The sequence below is a fragment of the Muntiacus reevesi genome, chromosome X (assembly GCF_963930625.1).
Source record: "Muntiacus reevesi chromosome X, mMunRee1.1, whole genome shotgun sequence".
Lineage (NCBI taxonomy): Eukaryota > Metazoa > Chordata > Mammalia > Artiodactyla > Cervidae > Muntiacus > Muntiacus reevesi.
The window spans coordinates 13,327,963-13,349,784 of record NC_089271.1 but is presented as its reverse complement, the minus strand read 5'-3'; the positions used below and the strand labels follow the sequence as shown (position 1 = coordinate 13,349,784).

Genomic DNA, 21,822 nt, shown 5'->3' with positions numbered 1-21,822 from the left:
CTTCCTGGAGTAAAGGTTAGCTTGGGTTAAGTGGTTCTGGGAAACACTAAATTGACCAGTCTTTCCTTTGCATCTGTTTTCCATTATACTACAACCTAACTACATAGACCTTGATGGCTTCTTTAGAAATTCTTTCTATACTTGAAGTATTATTTTGAATTGTGATTTTTATCACAAAAGTGTCATGTGCTTAAGCAAATGAGCAAAATATTGGTTGGTCAGAAAGTTCATTTGGGGTTTTTTGTAACATCTTATGGAAAAACTCAAATGAATTTTTTGGCCAATGCAATGTAAGTGAAGATGCTCTCTTTGCTGTCCCTCCAATGGCCCCATTGCTGGAGATGGGAGCTGGAGATGGCTTTCTTTCCTTACCAAGTCCCGATGTATGAATTGGTGGCTCTCCAAAAAGGCCATGCCTTCACAAACATCATAGCACATTTCTAAGAGCTGGGAGGGTTCAAGTCTTTTTCCATGACTCTTCAGGTAACTCAGTAAGCAGCCATTGGTTATATATTCAGTCACTATGTATATAGGGTATCTCTTTGAACACACTCCATAGAATTTCACCAGCTTGGGATGGTTGAGTTTCCTGGAAACAACAGATATTCAAAGTTCAATACTGAATTTCCATACACCATTTTCCAGATGTCCTGAAAAAGAATCACTGTCAGATTTTTGTTTGTTTTAATTTCTGCCCTTACACTGGAACAGAAGAAAGGGGAAAGTTTAGGATCTGATTCTGGGAGCATTAGCCTTTGGAGGCAGAAAAATGCTGGCTGCTATTGGACACTGACAACCTCAGCATTTATTAAGCTGCTCTGGGTGCTTGTTCAACTTTCCGGCAGAGAATCAGGGAAGCAGTGGTCTGTCTGTTACCTCAGAAATCTTGCTCAGTCTTGTAGCATCTTGAGAACTTCTATGACTGATTTGGAGGAAGCTATATCCTAAAAGCAGTCACTTCCATTTTAAAGTATCTAACTTTGATGTCTAAACATTTCATTAAAAAAAAAAGAATATGAAGGTAAAATGAAAGCAGTTGTCATATTAGAGATGTGAGATTAATTGTGATTTTCCATTCTTTTAAAAAAGCTTCATTTTGAGTTATTATGGTGTCATTTTTGGTTAACAGATTTAGAAAATGGTAACTACATGACAAGGGCTTCCCAGGTGACTCAGTGGTAAAGAGATCCGCCTCCAAGCAGGAAACATGGGTTCCATCGCTGGGTCAGGAAGAGCCCCTGGAGAAGGGCATGGCAACCCACTCCAGTTTTCTTGCCTGGAGAATTCCATGGACAGAGGAGTCTGCTGAGCTCCAGTCCATGGGGTCACAAAAGAGTCGGACATGACTTAGCAACTAAACAACAACAACAACCGCATGACATAGCACTTCTAGTATGTCCTCACAGCTATTATGATGTTCATCAATTACTCCTTATGTAATTGACCTGCTTTTATCAATTAACAGGATGATTCTTTTTTTTCTTTTCCATTATGGTTTATTACAGGATGTAGAATATAGTTCCCTGTGCTATACAGTAGGACCTTGTTGTTTCCATTCTATATGTAATAATTTGCATTTGCATTTGCATTTTGCATCCCAAATTCCCACTCCATCCCTCCTATTTCCCCTCCCCCCTGACAACCACATGTCTGTTCTCTATGTCTGTAAGTCTGTTTCTTTTTCACAAGTAAGTTCATTTGAGTCACATTTTCGACTCCACATATAAGTGATATCATTTGCCTTTTTGTGTCTTCACTTAATATGCTTATATCTAGGTCTATCCATATTGCTGCAAATGACATTTTTCATTTTTTATGGCTAATATTCCATTATATATTCTATGATATGTGGACTCTTGATTCAGACCTTAGAGATGTTAGGGACAGTCCTGTTAGCATGAATGTCCTCTAAAGATGAGGGCTAAACAACAATTCCTTAGAAGAGACTTACATCATGGTCTGGGCCTCCTGGAAGAATTCATCTTCTGACATGGAGCCCTCCTTGATCATCTTAACAGCAACATCATACTGCCCCTTCCACTTGCCCAGATGGACCACTCCAAATTGGCCACTTCCCAGCTCCTTCAACAGGGTAATCTCTTCACGTTTCAGTTCCCAGATTCCTAATAAAGCAAGGCAGGCACTCTTTAGGATAAGAATAGAAGGGTTTGAGGCTAACAGCTTCTCAAGTGACTTCCTCTGCAGTGAGAATTTAATATTGACAATATGAAGAACAGCAAGACTTTTTTAAAAAGTTGCTCACTTAAAAAAGAAAACTGTTAGTTATGTGATCTTATGACCTGTTAAACCACGTGACAATGCCACCAGAACAGTATTGTTCCTGAAGTAGCTACAGTTAGTGACAAGAAAGATTAGAGTTAAAAAACCTTTACCAACCAGACGTATGTTGGAAAGACTTGATGTGTCTAGTGCCCTTAGCTTGGTGAAATAACATTACATTTTCTTATAAAACAAATTAAACTCTGATTCGGGAGGGTGTCATTATTGAAAGTAAATTTACTGGGGGAAAAAAAGGGAGACAGGAAGCAGATCCCTGTTCAGATAGTGCCAGGGAGGGCCTCAGCTCTAATATATTCATTCATTTTCTTGAACAAACTAAAATCTTTTGTATCCTCCCAACCTAATTTTGTAATCTCCCTAGCATACCAAAAAGATGGATCCACTGCCTGTCCTTTCTTATTCTGGGATTCTGTGCCTGATCATGGGGCTAGTTTGCAACCTTGTGTACTTAGGATAATGACAGTCTCCCGGATTAGAGTTTAACTTGTTTTATAAGAAAATGTAATGTTATTTTACCAGGCTAATGGTACTAAGCATAGTAAGGATTCTTTACCGCTGAGCCACCAGATATATAATATATAAACATGTATGTATATATGCATATAAATATATATATATTTTTAAACCAAAAAAGACAGGAGTTTAAGAGCACAAGGGCATGTCCATACCGCTTCCCAAGGACACAGAGATGGGAACCTTATTGGCCTTGGTCGACACAGGGTGGCGGAGTCGTGTGATCATGCCTGCAATGAAATTGGCAACATTATCATCACATGATCACATTTTATCACATCACAGTACTTTACATTGGTTCACATATCTGCTTCTGCTCTGTCTAGAGGAGCTGGAAAAAAAGCACAGAGTTCAGGATGTTCTCATGCAGAAAGAGAATCTATTCTGACCATATTTGTCCTATAAAATTAATTTGCTGGACTTGACTAATTAGTTCTATATAAAGCAAAAATTAAAAGTGTAAAACTACTTTATGTGATTTTTAAAAATCTCATCAAAATTAGTTTCTTGATGGAATCTGTTTTAAAATTTTTATTTTGCTAACTTTTTTCCTTTTTGATTATCGCGTTATTAGCTAGCCATCAACTATCTTTTAAATTGAAGTACAGTGGATTTACAGTACTATATTAGTTTTTGGTGTACAGCCTAGTGATTCAATATTTTTATAGATTATACTCCATTTAAGGGTATTAGAAAATAATGGCTATATTTCCCTGTGCTGTATAATATATCCTTATAACTTGTTTATTTTATACATGGTAGTTTGTATCGCTTAGTCCCCTACCTGTCTTGCCCCTTCCCCCTCTCTCCCCCAGTAACCACTAGTTTGTTCTCTATATCTATGAGTATTCATACATTTGTTTTATTTTTTAGATTCCACATATGTGATAACAAAGTATTTGTCTTTCTTTGTATGACATTTCACTGAACATAAACCTTGTGGTCCACCGACTTGTTGCAAATTATAGATTTTGATTCTTTTTTATGACTGAATAATGTTCCATTGTATATATGTATCATATCTTCTTTATCTGTTCATCTGTTGATGGAACTTAGGTTGCTTCCATATCTGGACTATTGTAAATAATATGTCTATGAACATGGGGTTCATATATCTTTTCAAGTGAATGTTTTTATTTTCTTTGGATATATACCCAGGAATGGAATTCCTGGATCATATGGCAATTTCTATATATATATATATATATATTTCAGCAGTCAATCAGGCAAAATTAAAAAGAGTGATAGTACCCAGGGTCAGTGAGAATGAAGTGTCGCTCTTGGTGGGAGTGTACATTTCTGAAAAGCATTTGACAGTACCTCAATTTTAAATGTTCTTAACCATTATCTCAAATTCTTTTAGGGACTTTGGCTACAGAAACACCCATACAGGTGCACAAAGCTATATTTACTGAAACAGCCAGTATTATGGGAAAATATTGTATATACTCCAACTGCTTATCAGTGTAAGATTAGGTGAAAAATTATGGAGTAATTCTACACTAGAATTCTCTCTTAACAGAACAGACTCAACTATATGCATGTGCATGGAAAGACCTCTAAGATGCTGAGTAAAGAAAGTAAGCTGAAAAGTAGTATGTGTAGAATGATCTCATCTCTGTAAACATATAATGTGTTTACACACACACATATATAATATATACACATATATAATGAATGTGTTAGTATCAACGTAGAAAAAAAATTCTTTCAGAATAGACACTGACTTGTTCATGCAGGTTATGTCTCCAGTGATGCACATTTATATATTATTTGAATTTTGCAATCATTTTCTATAGGCAGAAAAAAACCCTGCAAATATTTTAAAGGGAATCTCTACTTCTAAGTCACCGAACTCACTCAGCTTTGTTTTTTTCTGGCGTTGTAGAGTGTGTAATGTTATATTCCAGGAAGTGTAGGTTAAAAACCACACAGCAGGGCTTCCCTGGTGGCTCAGTAGTAAAGAATCCGCCTGTCAGTGCTGGAGACACGAGTTTGATCCCTGATGCAGGAGGATCCCACATGTCGCAGAGCAACTAAGCCTGGGCCCCACAAGTACTAAGCCTGTGCTCCGGAGCCCAGGGGCCACAACTGCGGAGCCCATGCACCCTAGAGCCCGTGCTCCACAACAGGGGAAGTCGCTGCAGCGAGAAGCCCACGCACTGCAACTAGAGAAAGCCGGTGCAGCAACAAAGACCCGGCACACCCCAAATCAGTGAATACACACACACACACAACCCCACACAGCGGGCATAGGGCTTGGGAGCGTTTTTCCCCTACTTTCGGTTCCTTATATAGTTGAGAGTATTGGGGAGGGGGAGGGGTAAATTAGGAGTTTGAGTTTAGCAGATACACACTACTACATGTAAAACAAACAAGGTCCTGCTGTATAGCAGAGAACTATATTCAGTATCTTATAATAACCTAAAATGGGAAGAATCTGAAAAAGAATATACATAGATATTTATATATATATAACTGAATCACTTTGCTGTACGCCTGAAACACTGTAAATCAACTATTCTTCAATGCTAAAAAAGAGAATTTGGAGGGTCAGTAATGTCCAAGAAAATTTGTATTTATCAACATAAAAGAAAAACTGAACCAAGTTACCTGCTGAATTGTGTTGGTGATAGTGAATAAGCTTTGGAATGGAATCAAAACAGTAGTTTTCTGCCAGGTACAATTTGTTTTCAGCATTTGTATGCACATGATAATGTTTGACAGTTCCTTTTTTATCACTAGTAAGGAAGAAAGAATGTTAGTATGTTTTGATTCAACAACTGAAGCTTCATTAAATAATGATTAAATCATTATCTTAGGTACATTAGCAAATTTTGAAGAGGGAAGTCAGAGACAGTTTCTCAGTCTTGACATCCGGTGTTTTTTCTGGAGGTATACATGACAGTCCATAATTATGTAAGAGAACTCCTCTCTGAACTCAGTGGATCCTTTGTGCTCATATAGAATTCACCTATCATAAAATTCCCCCTTTCTGTACTGTTCTTCCCTTAGTAAGTATAAAGCAGCCATATTCCTTTGATGATTGAGAGCCCTGCAGTTTTTAGGATCATTATTCTGAAATATCAGTCCTTTTTTAGGATAATAATGGAGATTAAAATGTAGGAAGAAATGGTCATTAGGCTGTGGGTGGAGGCTCTTTTGGAAGTGGAGTGTACAGGATGGAGTGGGTGGGAACAGCCTTTAATTCCTCTTGTGAACTTGTACCTTTTCCACATAAAACATTCTTTTTCTTTTGCTCTACTTGTAGAAAATAGTGGTGAATTGATGCATGTTGATTTAGGATAACCAGCAATGGTGTGCCTGTCTTAGATCTTAGAGTACGGCATGGCCTTCCAGGCTTCCCGGGTGGCTCAGACAGTAAAGAATCTGCCTGCAATGCAGGAGATGCAGGAGACAAGGGTTCAATCCCTGGGTTGGGAACATCCCCTGGAGAAAGGAATAGCTACCACTCCAGTATCCTGAAGAATCCCATGAACAAAGGAGTCTGGCAGGCTACAGTCCATGGAGTTGCAAACAGTTGGACATGACTGAGCGACTAAGCATGTGCGTGCGCGCGCACACACACACACACACACACACACACACACACACACACTCACAGAGCAGTCCAGAACTGGGTTTTGAGTAGAGTTCTGTTGCTGGCTAGCTACCTCATCCAGTTGTTACAAAGTTCAGATGAGATTATGTACATATCAGTTTGTACTATACTTGGCACATAAGAAACTATTAATATATTCTTGTTGCTATAATGCCACCCTTACTAGAATTGTAATTATAGAAAGAGAAAGGATGCTTTTTTGTTGCAAATGGCTCATCAGCTCTTGGTCTTAGAATCAAATTCAGCCCACTGATGATGTTTCATAAAAGAAGCCTTCTGTAGTCATTCACTGGGATTCTTTTCATTTGATTACTCATCTGTTTGCTGACTTTTTTTATCCCTGGCCACCTTCAAAAGTGAATCTGGTGTCAAGAAGCTTAACTAAAAGGACTTCTGACATCAGATTTGGCTGAAACTGGAGGGTCTGAGGGCCACAGAGATTTTGATATTCAGTGATCCAAGCCTTCTCTGCCTTCTTACTGGGTTGGCTTTAGTCACCACCCACATTTGCAACCTTGTACGTGAGGTGCACCAGGAATGTGGCTTCTAGCATTGAAAGATGCCATGCAGATGTTTATGGTACATGCTGTTATCTCAAACTGGAGGTAGGCACTCTGTGAAAACATTCCCAAAATAAAATAACTTTTACATTAATTATTTAAAAAATACATATATGCAACACGAGACAGAGCATCAATCATTTGCTTCAATCATTCAAGGTCATTCAATCCAACTGTTAAGAAAGGGTCACATATGTAGAGATTTTTTTTTCAAATGGTCCTAATCAAGATCTGACCAGATTTCAGCAAAGACACAGGGACATGGTTGAGAGAACATGAACATTAACTCAGCTGTTGAAGGTCTGGCTTCAAGTTGGTCATTTATTAGTTTTGAGGGTGGGTCTTTGTAAGCTCTGTTTGAACCACAATCCTCTCATGTAAAATGGTGCAAGAAAAACAGCTTTCCTGTTTGCTTCACAGGATGTTTAGAAGGAACAGAAAGGCTAACAACCAATGGGAAAGTGGCTTATAAAACTCTGGAGGGGGATCCTGATATTGTTGATGACAACTTGCTTGAGATGACTGTGGGGGCCTTATATACACCTAAGTGTTGGGATGGAAGTAGTGGGGCAGCTCATATTACTTTTTCCAAACAACAACAATAATAGTAAACACTTATTACTATGTGCCAGGCACTGTTCTGATCCAATATGTGAATTAACCCATTTCATCCATAGAACATAGTAATTGTTATTATGTCTACTTTTCAAATGAGGAAGTTGAGGCACAGAAATTAAGTAACTTGCTTAATGTCATAATGTTTTGGAACGGCAGAGTCAGGATTTGGACTCAGAGGTGCAGTTTCACACCAGAACTCTTAATTCCACCAATAGGACAGTATCCTAGAAAAAAGCCATTGGTGAAAACACTGCTACACTCAGTCAACCTCCTGCTCCCACTGGAAAGACACTAAAAACCAGACGTTGGGGTAGGTTTCTCAGTTCAGCTGGTGGCTAGAACCAAGAGTGTAGAGGTGCCATTGCTATTTTTTCTCTCTAGGCTCAGGATGAATCAAGGGGGGATAATGCAGTATTCCTTTAACAAGCGTTTCCTGAGGTAGTCCGTATACTGGGCAATACTCTGCTGCCTGCAATGGGCAGGAGCGAATCACCCAGAAAATAGCCTCTTGAAAGCAGTAGGGGTGGGGGAAGGCAACTACAAACGGTCACATTCAACAGAAATACTTTGATTCCAAATTCCAGAGTTGAAAGATGGGGTCTTATCGCAAAATGTGACCAAATGACCAGGATATTAAAAGAACATAAACAAGAAGATAAAAAAAGAAATTCACATCGTACTTACTTCATAGCCTTACTAAACAAGGACACTGTGTACATTCCCGCCTGGCTGGAGTTTCTAACCATAAATGCTCCTTCTTTCCCCTAAATAGAAAGGCGAATGTGGAAGGGACAGAAAACATTTTCATTATTCTTGAAAATGACTTGTGCTGGTAGGTGGTAGGAAAATAGATCTTTTAGATCCACTTTAAATGTCATTGACAGCACAGATTGCCCATCAGTTGGCACAGAAAGAACTCCCACTTCAGCTTCCCTCTTTCTCTCATTCGTTGTCTTTATAGATTCACCCTATGTGCCTCAACTCTTCCTCTCCAGTTAATTTTTAACCTGTGAGACTTTTCCCTGTTTGGTGTTTGTGCAAGCCTAACATTTTAATCTTTCAGAAGTAAAATTTAAAGCCAGCTATCCAGATGGTAAAGAATCTGCTTGCAATGCAGGAGACCTGAGTTTGATCCCTGGGTTGGGAAGATCCCCTGGAGAAGGAAATGGCAACCCACTCCAGTATTCTTGTCTGGAGAATTCCATGGACAGACCATGGGGTCACAAAGAGTAAGACATGACTGAGCGGCTAACACTTCTATCACCATATCACGCCCCTGGACCATTTGAGAAAATCAAAGATGCAGAACAAATCATTTGTTAAATTTGTGCTCAACTTCTCTTGCTTAATGTGCTGATTCTAAGCAAGTTTAGGTTGAGACAAAGTGGATTTTAAAACTGAATGTGAAAAAATACTGAGTTAGATAGTGGTCACCACCTTCTCGCTATTACCCCTCAAAGAAATAGTTGGTGTGCTGTATTAGGTTGACCTATAGCAATGTGTCATTTTTGTAGGTCAGAAGAGTTTGCCATTGGTAAGTCCATTCCCAGCTAGTAACACAATCTGATAGATTTACTCCCCATTACAGCTGCTGTACTCTGGTTTAGGTGCTAATGGTTTTTGTGACAGAATTGAAGTATGAGGTACAGATGGCCCCCAGTAAGTCTTCTCTTTGTATATTCCTGCTCCGGGCAGTCCCCTCCCACATTGACTCTGGGCTGGGCCATGTGATTTGCTTTGGCCAGTGGGACAAAAGCTGAGACTCCATAATTACTTGCCCCGAACTGTGAGGCTTGGCCTCTTCAACCACTGCCTTGAGATCACCATGCTGTGAGGAAGCCCACGTTAGCCAGATGGAGATGGAACATGGAGTCAACCCTGGTTGACTACCCCTGCTAACCCCACTCTTAGTCAATCCACAAGCTAAAGGCAGCTACATGAGTGAACCTAAGTAAAACCTGCAGAAAAACTGCTGGCCCAGCTGCCTCACAGAATGGTGAGGAGTCATACATCTTGTTTCCAGCCACTAAATTTTTGAATGGTTTATTATAGAGCAAAGGGAATAGAGGAAGGCTAGATGTGAAGGGCCTGGTAACCCATAAGCTGAACAATTAACTATGATGTCTGGACTGTATAATTAACAATAGGGTTTCTGTGAGCATTGCGTTACCCTCTGAGCCCAACAACAGAAAGACATTCTTTAGAGGCTATTTTAAAGATGAAACTACTTACCTTTTGTCTCAGTAACTGCTCCGATTGTGACCTGGAGATGTTACCTGCAAACCAGCTGCAATAGAAAAGAATTCCATTTTGAGAATGAATAGTTTTTAATTGCATAACTTGTCACTTAACTTTCTCATCTATAAAATGAGCCATTGGCTTAGATCAGGGGTTTCCAAACTTGGCTGCTGAAGAGAATCACTTGAAGAGCTATTTAAAAACTCAGATTCCTGAGTCTCCGCCACCCAGTTGTGATTCTGGGGGTGGGGCCTACATGTCTTTCCTGATCGTTTCCCCAAGGCACACCTGTCACCCCGCTTTGGGATCTAGCAATGATGGAGACAGACTGTCTGTATGGTCACAGCTGGGCTTTCTGAATCAAAGGAAGCCTTCCAATTCATCTAAATATTAAAGACTAAAACCTATGATGAGAGGTTCCCTCCCATTGGTTTAAATCTTTGTCAATTGTTAAAGTACAATTATCTTTGGATAATTTTTGTGCTAGTCTTTCTCAGTCATTTGTATCTTAGTTTGAATGATTCCAGCAGGTGCCTTCTGGAGGGTAAATGTAGGGGAAGTAGAGGTGGTGACATGTACTTTGAAAAAGCTCTCACTACACTTGTAGCCAATGAATCAATAACAGAACTCATACACAAACGAAGCTAGTAATGTTTTCTCCTAGTGTCCAACTGACTTAGCCACTGTCAGGCAGCAGGTGTCTGAGAGATGAAGTGTGCCTTATTATTCCCACCTCTCCTTAATGCCAACCTCTAAGTCCCTGGTGGCTCAGATGGTAAAGAATCTGCCTGATGTATGGGAAACCTGGGTTCAGTCCCCAGGTCGAGACGATCCCCTGGAGAAAGGAATGGCAACCCACTCCAGTATTCTTCCCTGGGAAATCCCATGGACAGAGGAGCTTGGCAGGCGAAGTCCGTGGACTCACAAAGAGTCAGACAGGATTGAGTGAGTACACTACAGCTAAGTCCAGGAGATGATTATTTGTGCCTAATTGTTGTCCAATGATAGAATCTTAAATTTTGGAAGGGACCTTAACAGCCACTTAAGACCACTCTGGCTCTGTGTAATTGAAATGATCACACATTCTTACTTGCCCAGAGGGGTCCACTTTATGTCTCTATGGTCCTATGTCTTTGTCTTATGTCCAGGTGTAACACTGAACAGTGCATTCTTCCTCTTCCTAAAGTATCCTAGTTTGGATGTTCAATGATAAGGTCACCCTCGAAATAGGAATCTCCCAACATAAAAATGCTCTGATATTCAAGGCTCAGCTGTGCTACCATGTAAAATTACGGCATCATAACTAACTTCAAAATTGGACTCAAAGCTAATAAGAGCCTTCAAAAATCATCCTGATGAGGGCCTCCAGGAAAGAAATGATCAGCAGAAATGTCATAGTCTGTACCTATGAAGACAAAGCAAAATGAAGGGACGGGGGTCAGCTATGCGATAAATCCCAAGAATTTGTGCAGCCAATTTAGATCATCTAGATTGGGGGGGAAGTATATTGATGAGGATGAAAGAGGGGAGTGAAAAAGCTGGCTTAAAACTCAACATTCAAAACACTAAGATCATGGCATCTGGTTCCATCACTTCATGACAAGTAGAAGGGGGAAAAGTGGAAACAGTGACCGATTTTATTTTCTTGGGCTCTAAAATCACTGCTGACAGTAACTGCAGCCATTAAATTAAAAGATGCTTGCTCCTTGGAAGAAAAGCTATGACAAACCTAGACAGTGTATTAAAAAGCAAAGGTATCACTTTGCCTACAAAGGTCTGTCTAGTCAAAGCTGTGGTTTTTCCAGTAGTTTGTACATGACTACTGTTTTGTGATGTGATGTGAGAGTCGGGCCCTAAAGAAGGCTGAATGCTAAAGAATTGATGCTTTTGAATTGGGGTGCTGGAGAACACTCTTGAGAGTCCCTTGGACGGCAAGGAGATCAAAACCAGTCGATCCTAAAGGAAATTAACCCTGAATATTCATTGGAAGGACTGATGCTGAAGCTGAAACTCCAGTACTTTGGCCACCTGATGTGAAGAGCCAACTCACTGGAAAAGACCCTGATGCTGGGGAAAATTTGAAGGCAAAAGCAAAAGGGGATGGCAGAGGACAACGTGGTTGGAAGGCATCACTGACTCAATGGAGATGAGTTTGAGCATGGAGATAGTGAAGGGGATAGTGAAGGACAGGGGATCCTGGCATGCTGCAGTTCATGGGGTCGCAAAGAGTAGGACACGACTTAACAACTGAACAACATTTTCATTAGTTTATTGTCACCCATCCTCCAGTTTCATGGCCCAGAACATCACAGGAGTTTCTCCATGTAAATACAGTCTTTGCAGAAGAATAGAATAGAAACATCTATGTCTAGTTTTAGAGGAACACAGAGGACTTTCAAAACTTACTCATAATCATCAAGGTTTTCCTCTTCTTCAGATGAACTTGACTCAGGGGAGCCCCTTAAGAAGAGAGGAAACATGATTAATACACACACACACACACACACACACACAACACCAAGAAATAATCCAAGTGCCTCACAGTGCCATGTCAAATCCCACCCTGCTTTTATCCACATAAATAAAATCTGCACTGTTAGATTTCCCTTATTGCACTTGGGAAGGGGTCAGCAAAGTGAAGAGAACGTTGCTCACAAGTTGAGCTCATGCCTGGTCTCATGAGAAATTGACTCCTTGATACAGGAGGATCCCAGGAATGTAGATGTCTTTGACTCTGTCAGAAGAGCAGACTCGTGAAATAGATGAAATGCTTCAGGGACAGCTGTGATATGAAGTTAGAGAAAATCTTGGGTAGTGTATAGAGGTATTCTCAAAGAAGAGTTACTCAACACCACATTGTTTTCCCTTCGGCTCACATGCCTGAGCCAGGTAGCTTCATGTTCATGCTGACGCCTGTGTATATCATGTATGATGGGTAGGAAATATCAGTGTGATCTCAGAAGTTATCCATGCATACCACTTTCAGGGTTCAGAGAAGCAAACTCCATGTATTTGTTTGTTTTATAGTCACCTTAAAATTAAAGGCTAGTTGCAAAATTTTTACACCTGTGGTTAAGTTTTCCTGCAGATGAAAGAAATCCTGGCTGTAACAATATCTGAAGTTGATTTACCATGACATCTTTGAGGTGTTGTGATTTACAACATTTCTTTCCCTTTGATTACTGCATGCCAAATCTTCACTGCTACAAAAAAGAGAGATACAGTTCATAAATTGATATTTATTTATAAATGTTAAATGACAGAAGTAATTGTTTGGATATGTTTTAGCTTTATTTAATATTGTGACCCATATATGTCACTTGGTTTGGAAATTGAAGCTAATGAGTAATTTTCACATTTTCATCGTTGGAGTAACCCCACTAAAAAGCAGTCATTTGATAGGATGCCTAAAAGAAGTGAGTTTTTAATAATGGCTCATAATAACCCCAAACAGTAGAAAACTTGGATTAATAAATCATCCTGACTGGGTTTGCTCTGATTTTCTTGTATGTGTGCAAGCATTCTGTCATTAATATATTTTAATATAAGTTATTTTCCTCTTTGCTGTTATGCTTGCAAAGGAAAGTCCTGAAAATACTGAACCTTTTAACTCCATGTGGACCCACACGGATCTGCAGGGTTCTCTTCATCCTCTCCACCCATCATTTTATCTCTTTTACTTGTTGTGTGAAGCAGCCCATGAGGAAGTGCCAACTTCTCCAAGTCCAAAGGCTGTTTTAGTTGGAAGGTAGTACCTATTTCCTGTTTGCCTTCACAACCCAGGCTCTTTTTCAAAACCACACTTCAGAGTGACAAGTTTCCTTAACAAGGAAGTGCTCCTCTGGCTGCAGTTCAAGGAAAGCCTGGAAAGCCCCAGCTTCCCAAAGAGCCTTGCTCACTAGTAAAGCTTTTTCCCTTCAGCTCTTCATGAGAAAGCTCTTATTTAAAAATACCAAGCAGTTTATTTAGCCTCTTTGTAATTTTTAAGAACATGTGGAGAGTGTCCATCAGTTGTGCATCACTTAGGTTTATCCACATGATGGAATACAATATAGACATTCACAATAATCAGGTAGCTTACACAACAATGGGAATATAATGAACACTACTGAACTCTACACTGCAAAATGACGAAGGTGGTAAATTTTGTGCTGTTTTACCACAGCCAAAGCATTAAAAAATTAAAAATGTAGTATATCCTCATGTCTCCAAATAGGAAAAATGTCCCAGATGTGAAGTGAAAAGTGCAAGTGGCAAAGAAGACTGTAGGTGAAGGTGTCCATCCTGAGAAGGCAGCCACAGCCTCGTTTGAATACCGTCATTAGCCAGTGATGCCAAAGCACGTTGCAAAAACCTACCCACTCTAAGCTCTCTCCGATAAAGGATATATTTTAAAGATTTGGTGTTCGGGAATGTGGGGTTATTTGGAGGAAGAAGGAAAGAAAGAAAAGGGAATAAAGTGCTCAAATATTGTGCACATCGTTAGAGTCAGTCATCTAAGTGGCAAGTCTGTGGTGCTGAGTCCCAGTGGGGCCACCACCACTCTGGGCTTCTGGCTCAGGCACTGAGTATTTTCTGAGAGGGCAGCCCTGTCTCAGCTATGGCCTGTGCAGACCGTGCTGGGCTCAGCTCCGAGGCAGTGGGGTAATGTCTACTTGACATGCTGTGCCACTGGACTGAAAGCTGGGACTTACCTTTTCAGTTTTCTTACTTGCCACCAGTCAGGGAAGTCGTCTTTTGGAATATACTTCATGTTGATGTTTGACTGGGAGCCATAGTTTTTCTTGGAATCACTGTCATACTGGGCTAGAGTGGTACTTGAAGATGGTTCATCTACTTTGAGAATAGGAACTGCTCTAGGAATCTTCAGCTTTGGAGGACAAGAGATTCAAGTACATCACAGTGAGGCACAGATTCATGAGCTGGGAACTGACAATCAAAGTATATCAGCTCTTAAATTAAAAAAATAGGAAGGAAAGAAAGGGGCAGTAGCTAGTTTTAGTCACAAGACACGGTGCACTTGGAACTCTCATACTTTCTTGGTTGGAGTATGAAGTGCATGACCACACTGGAAAGTTGTTTGCACATATCCTAGGACCCAGAAAGTCAATATATACACCCAATAGTGAAACCAAAAAACATATAAAAGAATGTTCCATAGCAGAATTATTTCAATTAGGTTAAAACTGGAAATGACCTAAATGCCCAATAATAATAACCTTATTGTGGCTATAGTCGGCTAAATCATGCCCTTTCCCCAAAGATGTTTATGTCCCAGTCCCTGCAACCTGTGCATATGTCACCTTACATAGAAAAACATACTTTGCAGATATGACTAAGTTAACGATCTTGAAATGGGGTGATTATCCTGTATTACTGGGATGAGCCAGATATAATCACAAGGGCACAAGGGCACAAGTGAGATGCAAGAAGGTCAGAGATTAGGGAGCAGGTATAAAGATGGAAACAAAGATCAGAGAGGAAAACAGATGCTACCAATCTGCCCCTAAAGATGGAAAAAGGGGCCAGGAGCCAGGGTATGTAGGCAGCCCCCAGAAACTAGAAAAAGTAAGTAAATAGATTTTCCGTAAAGCCTCCTAAAGGAATACAACTGTATAGACCCGATTCTAGACCTCTGACTTTAGAACTATGAGAGAAGAACTTTGTGTTCCTTTAAGCCACTAAATTTGTGGTAATTTGTTACAGAAGCAATAAGAAACTTATACAGCATTATATTCACACAATGGAATTCTATATAGCAATCGAGGATAAACTGCAACCACATACTAAACTATGAGTGAATCTCATGAGAAAATAGGCAATAAACAACTATATACTTTATAATTCCATCTATGTAAAGATCAAAGCTAGGCAAATAATCTATGATATTATATGTCAGCCTAGTGATTACTTTTGGTGGGATGTAGTGACCCAAAGGGAAGATGAGGGTAGTCCTGGGGTTCTGAGATGTACTGTTTCTTAATCTGAGTGTGGCTTATACAGATATGTTTATTTTGTGAAAATTCATGAAGTTGTCCACTTAGGACTTGTATACTTGTCTAAGTGCATGTTATATATAGTTCATTAAAAATTCATATAAATATATAATCTGAATTTAATTTTTTCACATAGTTTACTTTTTTCCAGGGATTGACATCCTAGACATTTTAGCTATGCTATTTATGAGCTGTGAGGCGCTTCTTTCCAAAGATGAATGCAGTAGAAATTTCCCTAAACAGAAATCTAAACAGAATGACTAGAGAGCAGATTTTAATTTTCCTCAGCTCAGTAAAACAAGTCCTCTACTGAATGATCTGGTGAAAACAAGCAGAGGAAAACTTGCTTTTCACAGTATCCTCTATGATCCCTGATCACTTAGGGCAGCTTATAATCAAAACAGACTTGGGAACCCTTGGCCACTGATTTGCCCAACTGATCATTTTCAACACATTTCACAAAGAATTCCTCACGAGAGACTAGATGCCTCGTTTGGGCTCCTAAATTTTCCTCTGCTCTTGTGAAAGTGAAGTTGCTCAGTCATGTCTGACTCTTTGCAACCCCATGGGCTGTAGCCTAACAGGCTCCTCCATCCATGGGATTTTCTAGGCAAAGAATACTGGAGTGGGTTGCCATTTCCTTCTCCAGGAGATCTTCCCAACCCAGGGATTGAACCCGGGTCTCCCGTGTTGTAGGCAGACACTTTACCATCTGAGCCACCAGGGAAGTCCTGCTCTTAGATTTGTTTAAAATAAACTTTACTGGAGCACAATTTATATACCACATACCACCCTTTGTGGTATTCACCCTTTGTAAGTATAGGATTCAATGACTTTTAGTAAATTTATCAAGTTGAGCAATCATCACCACCATCCAGTTTTACCATTTTCCATTACTCCTATGAGATCTCTTGGGCCAATTTCTAGTCAAGCCCCATCCTGACCCTAGGTAACCACCAGTTGATCTTTGCTTATTTTGGACTTTGCTTTTAGGTGTTTTACAGAGCCATAATTTTCAAGCTTCAGAACTGAAGCATGTATCCAAACCAAAAAAAAAAAAAAAAAAAAAAGTCACTGATAACAACATAAAATCCCCAAACCTTAATAATTCTATCAGTTTCCTAGGACTGCCATTACAAATTTCCATACATTCAGTGGTTTAAAACAACAGAAATTTATCCTCTTACAGTTCTGGAGACCAAAAGTCCAAAAACAAGTTTTCATCGAAAGGCTGTGGGGGAGGATCTTTGCTTGCCTCTTCCAGCTTCTGTTGGGTCTAAGCATTCTTGGCTCGTGGCATCAAAAGTCCAATATCTACTTAGGTCTTTAAGTGGCTACCTTCTCTGTATATCTCTCTGTGTTCCCTCTTATTCTTATAAGGACATCAATAATTGAATTTATGATCTATTCTAATCCAGGATCTCATCTTGGTCCTTAACTAATTATATCTCAAAGACCCTCTTTCCAAATAAGGTCACATTCTGAGGTTTTGGGTGGATGTGAATTTGGGGAGACAAAATTCAACCTATGACAATAATGGATTTAATTTTGTCTTTCATGTTGGTTTACAAAAATTATATGTTGTTTTGTTTTGTTTTGTTTGGCAGTATGTAGTTCCCTGACCAGGGATGTAACCCATGCCCCCTGGAATAGAAATGTAGAGTTTTAACCACTGGACCACTAGGGATGTCTGTAAAAGTTATATGGTTTTTACTTTAGATAGAAAGAGAGAAGTAAGTATGCATGAATGTGTGTAGGTGAAAATAAGTACCCAAGCCACCACAGAGCTGATGGGTGGATGGAGATGCTCCCTTCATTTCAGGTGAGCTTCCAGAAAACTACTGGGAGCCCATGTTATATGTCTCGTGGCATTTGAGGAGGCTGACACCTACCTGGGAAGCCTCAAAGCAGGAAGTTATGGCTTTGAACCCAAGAAAGCAGAGCAGAAGGATAGCCTGTATTGTGAACTTGAGCCACATACAATTTTACTAAGCAGAGAGATCAAAGCTCTGTTTGTTTTCCTTTAGGCAAACTCCACCCTTGAGAGAGGGTTCGCTGGAAGCCATCTTGAAAGGAACTCTGCTCAAAATGAGTGAATGGACCCAGTAAAAAGTTGGAGGGGTAGAAACCGAAGAGCTAAGGTCAAGATATTTGCTACACCCCAAGGAGGGACCCATGAAAGTCTCCCATATGATAAAGAGTCAGTGTTAGAAAACTGTCTCACCCAGAAGCCACCACTACCAAATCATGATGGGGCCAGCCACATATGACCCTCTTTTTCATTAGACCTTCTCTTCCTGATCCTCGATCCTGAAAGGGTCAGAAATCTTAGCCTCTCCCTGACCTCTTTCCCAAAGCAGGCTGCCCTCTGATGCAGACTTGAGCTAAGGGAAGGGGGTAAGTTTTAACTTGAAATGGTGTTTGGAGTCATATGATTATAATATTGGATGGATCACTTTAGAGGCTGTTCTCATGACTTCTAGTAATTGGGAAAATTTATTTCATCTGAGGTGACTGGAAGACTATGGAATCTCCAGATTCCATCCAGGAACAGAGAAGAAAGCACACTGCGTGGCTTTGAAAAGATAGTGGGGGGAAAGAATTTTACTCTGCTTGTGTCCTGTGGTGTTCCATTCCTCCCCCGGGCACTTAATGAGGCAGGCTTAGCCATGCTGGGGGCAGAAGAGGAATGCCAGCCAATAGTAGCTGCTGTTCTATGTCATACCATCTTAAGGGCTTCTCCGTCTACACCATTTTCTTTTTTTTGCATTTACAGGTTAGAAAAAGGCTTGGTTATCAAATGAAAAATAGAACATGATAAAATGGTTCTGTGTTTGAATTTATTATTTGCTACTGCCATGGCTATTGGCAATAGCTCACATCTCTCTCTTGCTGGGCATTCTGAATGAAGCCCATGTATTCTAACCTTGAATTTGGCAACTCTCGGTTTATTTACTGTATCCTGACTGTGAAAAAAAATTGAAATGTTGACTTACCACTCTGTCTGGAAAGACGGGAACCATGTGTTTTTCTTCTTTGGGTGCAGTGTGCAGATCAGCATCTGAAGAGTAAAACCAAGTAATATCAGAAGAAAATTTAAATAAAACAAAATAAAACACCCAATGTTATGTATCAAAAAAGTGAACTAGTTAATGTGAGCAATATTCCAGATTACATGGACTTAGATAAATCTGGAGTGATTATGTTGCTCTCCTGTATGATATCCAACTCAAATACCACTTCACCATTGATTATCAGTATCTTCCCAAGCAGATAAGAAATTCAAGTTGCTCTAAATTCTATAAGCTGATAATTTATACCACATTGCCACCTGGTATTTGAATAATAGATATCTAATCTCATTGGGTAGTGTCAGTGACCCTAGGATTCAGAATCCGTGTCTGATTCTTCTTTGATTGGCTCATACACAATGCATATAAATAGCTGATTTATAAGTGAACAAATCTATCCTAAACTTTTTCCTCTCCCTGTTCTTAGTTTAATTGTTGGTTTTTCTTTCTACTCACACATGTAGATAGATATCCAGGCTGTGAGTGTGAAACCAGTATATGCCTTTTAAGTAGGGTTGCCGTATGGTTTATTGACCCAGCTGGGACACTTCTGACAGTGATAGGTAGGCTTTTAATAATTATGCCAGGTCCCCAGCTGGAGAATGAGACTGTCTCAAACAAACTGGAGTGAGTGTTCAACTCAGTGTAGGCCATGTACTTGGGAAAGATGCCCAACTGTTTCCTTCCTCGTAGATGTGACTGTGGACTGCCCTGTAGCTCGCAGAGGAGGAGGCTGAGGGAGTAAATTACACCTAGGCAGACAGACAATATCACAACTGTCTGTGAGCCTAACACCTCTGCTAAATTCTGTAGTTTTATTCAGAAGCTGGCAGAGAGTCTGTGGCACCCAGGACACATGGCGGGTGCCATGCAGACAGAGGCCAGGAAGATGATCCCAGGGCAGTGCTCTCTCTAGCCTGTTTTCTTGCTGTTTCTCAGGGAGTTAGGGTGAGGTCAGAGCTGGAATCTGGCCTGCTGAGTAATAATGCCGACCACAGACAGAAACACTGGGGTTAATGATTAATGTTACAAGGAAATGTTACTCTCTGGCCTTCACACTGGAGGGAAGATCCATGCACAGTACATTCTGTAAAGTTCATTGAGTCATTATCATTCATGAGTATAAAGGGCAATATGATCTAATTAAGATCAGTAAATATTCATTGTGTAGTTTCATTGAGATGGGAAACGCAATGAATATTTAATCATTGATTTTGCTGTAAAATTACAAGGATTCTCAGTGAATTTGAATAATATTTCATGTTCCTGTTTGTTCTACAGTTCTTCAAGTTGTTATCATGCAGCTGATTTCATGTAATTCTTTAAAGTTGTTATAATCCAAGCATATTTTGTCCAGGTTAGTAAGACTGTTACCAAAACAAGTTCTCCTTTTTATTTATCAACAACTTAATGTTGTTAAATGATGATAAACTTCTAAAATATATGATTGTTTCATGTAAGTATCCTGGTGATAGAACAGGACTCCACAGGGCACGAGCAGAAAACAGCATAATTCTTTCCCTCCATTAGGCCTTCAAAGCCACTCAGTGGGCTTCCTGTCCCTGGATAAAGTCTCAGACATACAGATTTCCCTAGAAATATAACTCTGGATAGAATCTGCACATAAAGCAAACCCTACACTACCTTCTCTGTTGTTATGAGGAAATCAACAAACATATACAGAATGGCAAATCATTTTAAATTTATCTTTGAAAACTTGGCCATCCATCATTTTGGTATTTATGGCAATACTTATATTTTATCCTTTGACATATTTTTTTAAAAGAACATTGGTGTTTTTAGTTTATGATGTTAGTTTATGAACCATAGTGATGTATGTTCACTACATTCTCCTCTTTTGGAGTTTATCTTAAACCAGGAAGAATTTTGAAAGGAAATAAACAGCTCCTTTCTTGATTTATGATTTCCCTTTAAAAACATTTCTCATGACATGAATGAATGGCAGATGTTCGTGTTGTTATTATTTTATGGAACATGACTCAGTTGACTCTGGAATTATGTTTCATTTGTCAGATAGCATGTTCAAGGCTGGGTATACACGATGCCAACCAATCTGGCACATTTCGTTTTCCCGAACTGGCAAGCTGTTCTGGCATTTGCCAGTTTTGCCTAAAGGGCATTGTCCACCCAGGGTCCAGCCCAACAGAGGAGTCACATTACATGCTTCCCAGAGAGTACATCCTGGGGCCGCTTTGCAACTCTGCTGGCAGCACAGGAACTTCCCGTCCACGAAGAACCCACTGTGGTACTTGATCAGCAGGTGGGGGTTGCCCCTTATCTCTGGGGAGCAGGCAGGAAGAAAATACAGCATGAGCAAATGTTGACCCAAGAGAAGAAGCACATTCAGGAAGTGCTGTCATCATAAAACAATGAAAACCTCATTTTGCCAGCAACCAGCCTAAGAGCAAATGGTTCCTAAAGGATCTAAGTCTTTCACTCAGAAGTTGAAAAGCTGAAGAGAAAAGTCTAACCATGTTTATAGTGAGAACACACAATAACTTACATCAGTCTTAAAAAAAATACCTACTAGAAAATACATATACACATCAGCTTGGTGTTAGGATTTTAGAGTAGGAATAGATCTTAACAAGAAGAAAAGAAATTTGCAATAAACATATATTCCTCCTTCCACTTTTTGTTTTGAAACATTTCAAGTGTACAGAAAAGTTGCTAGAATAGTGAAGGAAATGTCCATATATGCTTCACACAGGTTCACCTACTTTTAACTGTTTGTCGCATTTGTTTCTTCTTATTCTCTCTTTTCACATACATATTATTATTATTAAAATCTTAACATTATTTTGCTTGACCATTTGAGAGTAAGTTGCAGATAATAACTGCAATAATAAATAATGTCACCCACTAATACTTTAGCATGTAAC

At 39.7% G+C, this 21,822-nt stretch overlaps 1 protein-coding gene across 3 annotated transcripts in view; it reads right to left on the bottom strand.

Annotated features, from left to right (window-relative positions):
• BMX (BMX non-receptor tyrosine kinase) overlaps positions 1-21,822 on the bottom strand; it is a 44,293-nt gene that overhangs the window by 8,820 nt on the left and 13,651 nt on the right. For 2 of the 3 annotated variants that reach the window (XM_065915554.1, XM_065915556.1), the window contains exons 5-15: positions 21,101-21,220; positions 18,845-18,909; positions 14,547-14,722; positions 12,984-13,055; positions 12,259-12,312; positions 9,847-9,901; positions 8,299-8,378; positions 5,428-5,555; positions 2,970-3,044; positions 1,952-2,123; positions 373-589 (exon numbers count right to left, since the gene is read on the bottom strand). In XM_065915554.1, coding sequence (XP_065771626.1) covers positions 373-589; positions 1,952-2,123; positions 2,970-3,044; positions 5,428-5,555; positions 8,299-8,378; positions 9,847-9,901; positions 12,259-12,312; positions 12,984-13,055; positions 14,547-14,722; positions 18,845-18,909; positions 21,101-21,220 — 1,214 coding nt within the window. The remainder of the gene's footprint in view (positions 1-372; positions 590-1,951; positions 2,124-2,969; positions 3,045-5,427; positions 5,556-8,298; positions 8,379-9,846; positions 9,902-12,258; positions 12,313-12,983; positions 13,056-14,546; positions 14,723-18,844; positions 18,910-21,100; positions 21,221-21,822) is intronic. The other variant, XM_065915555.1, reaches the window with a different exon arrangement.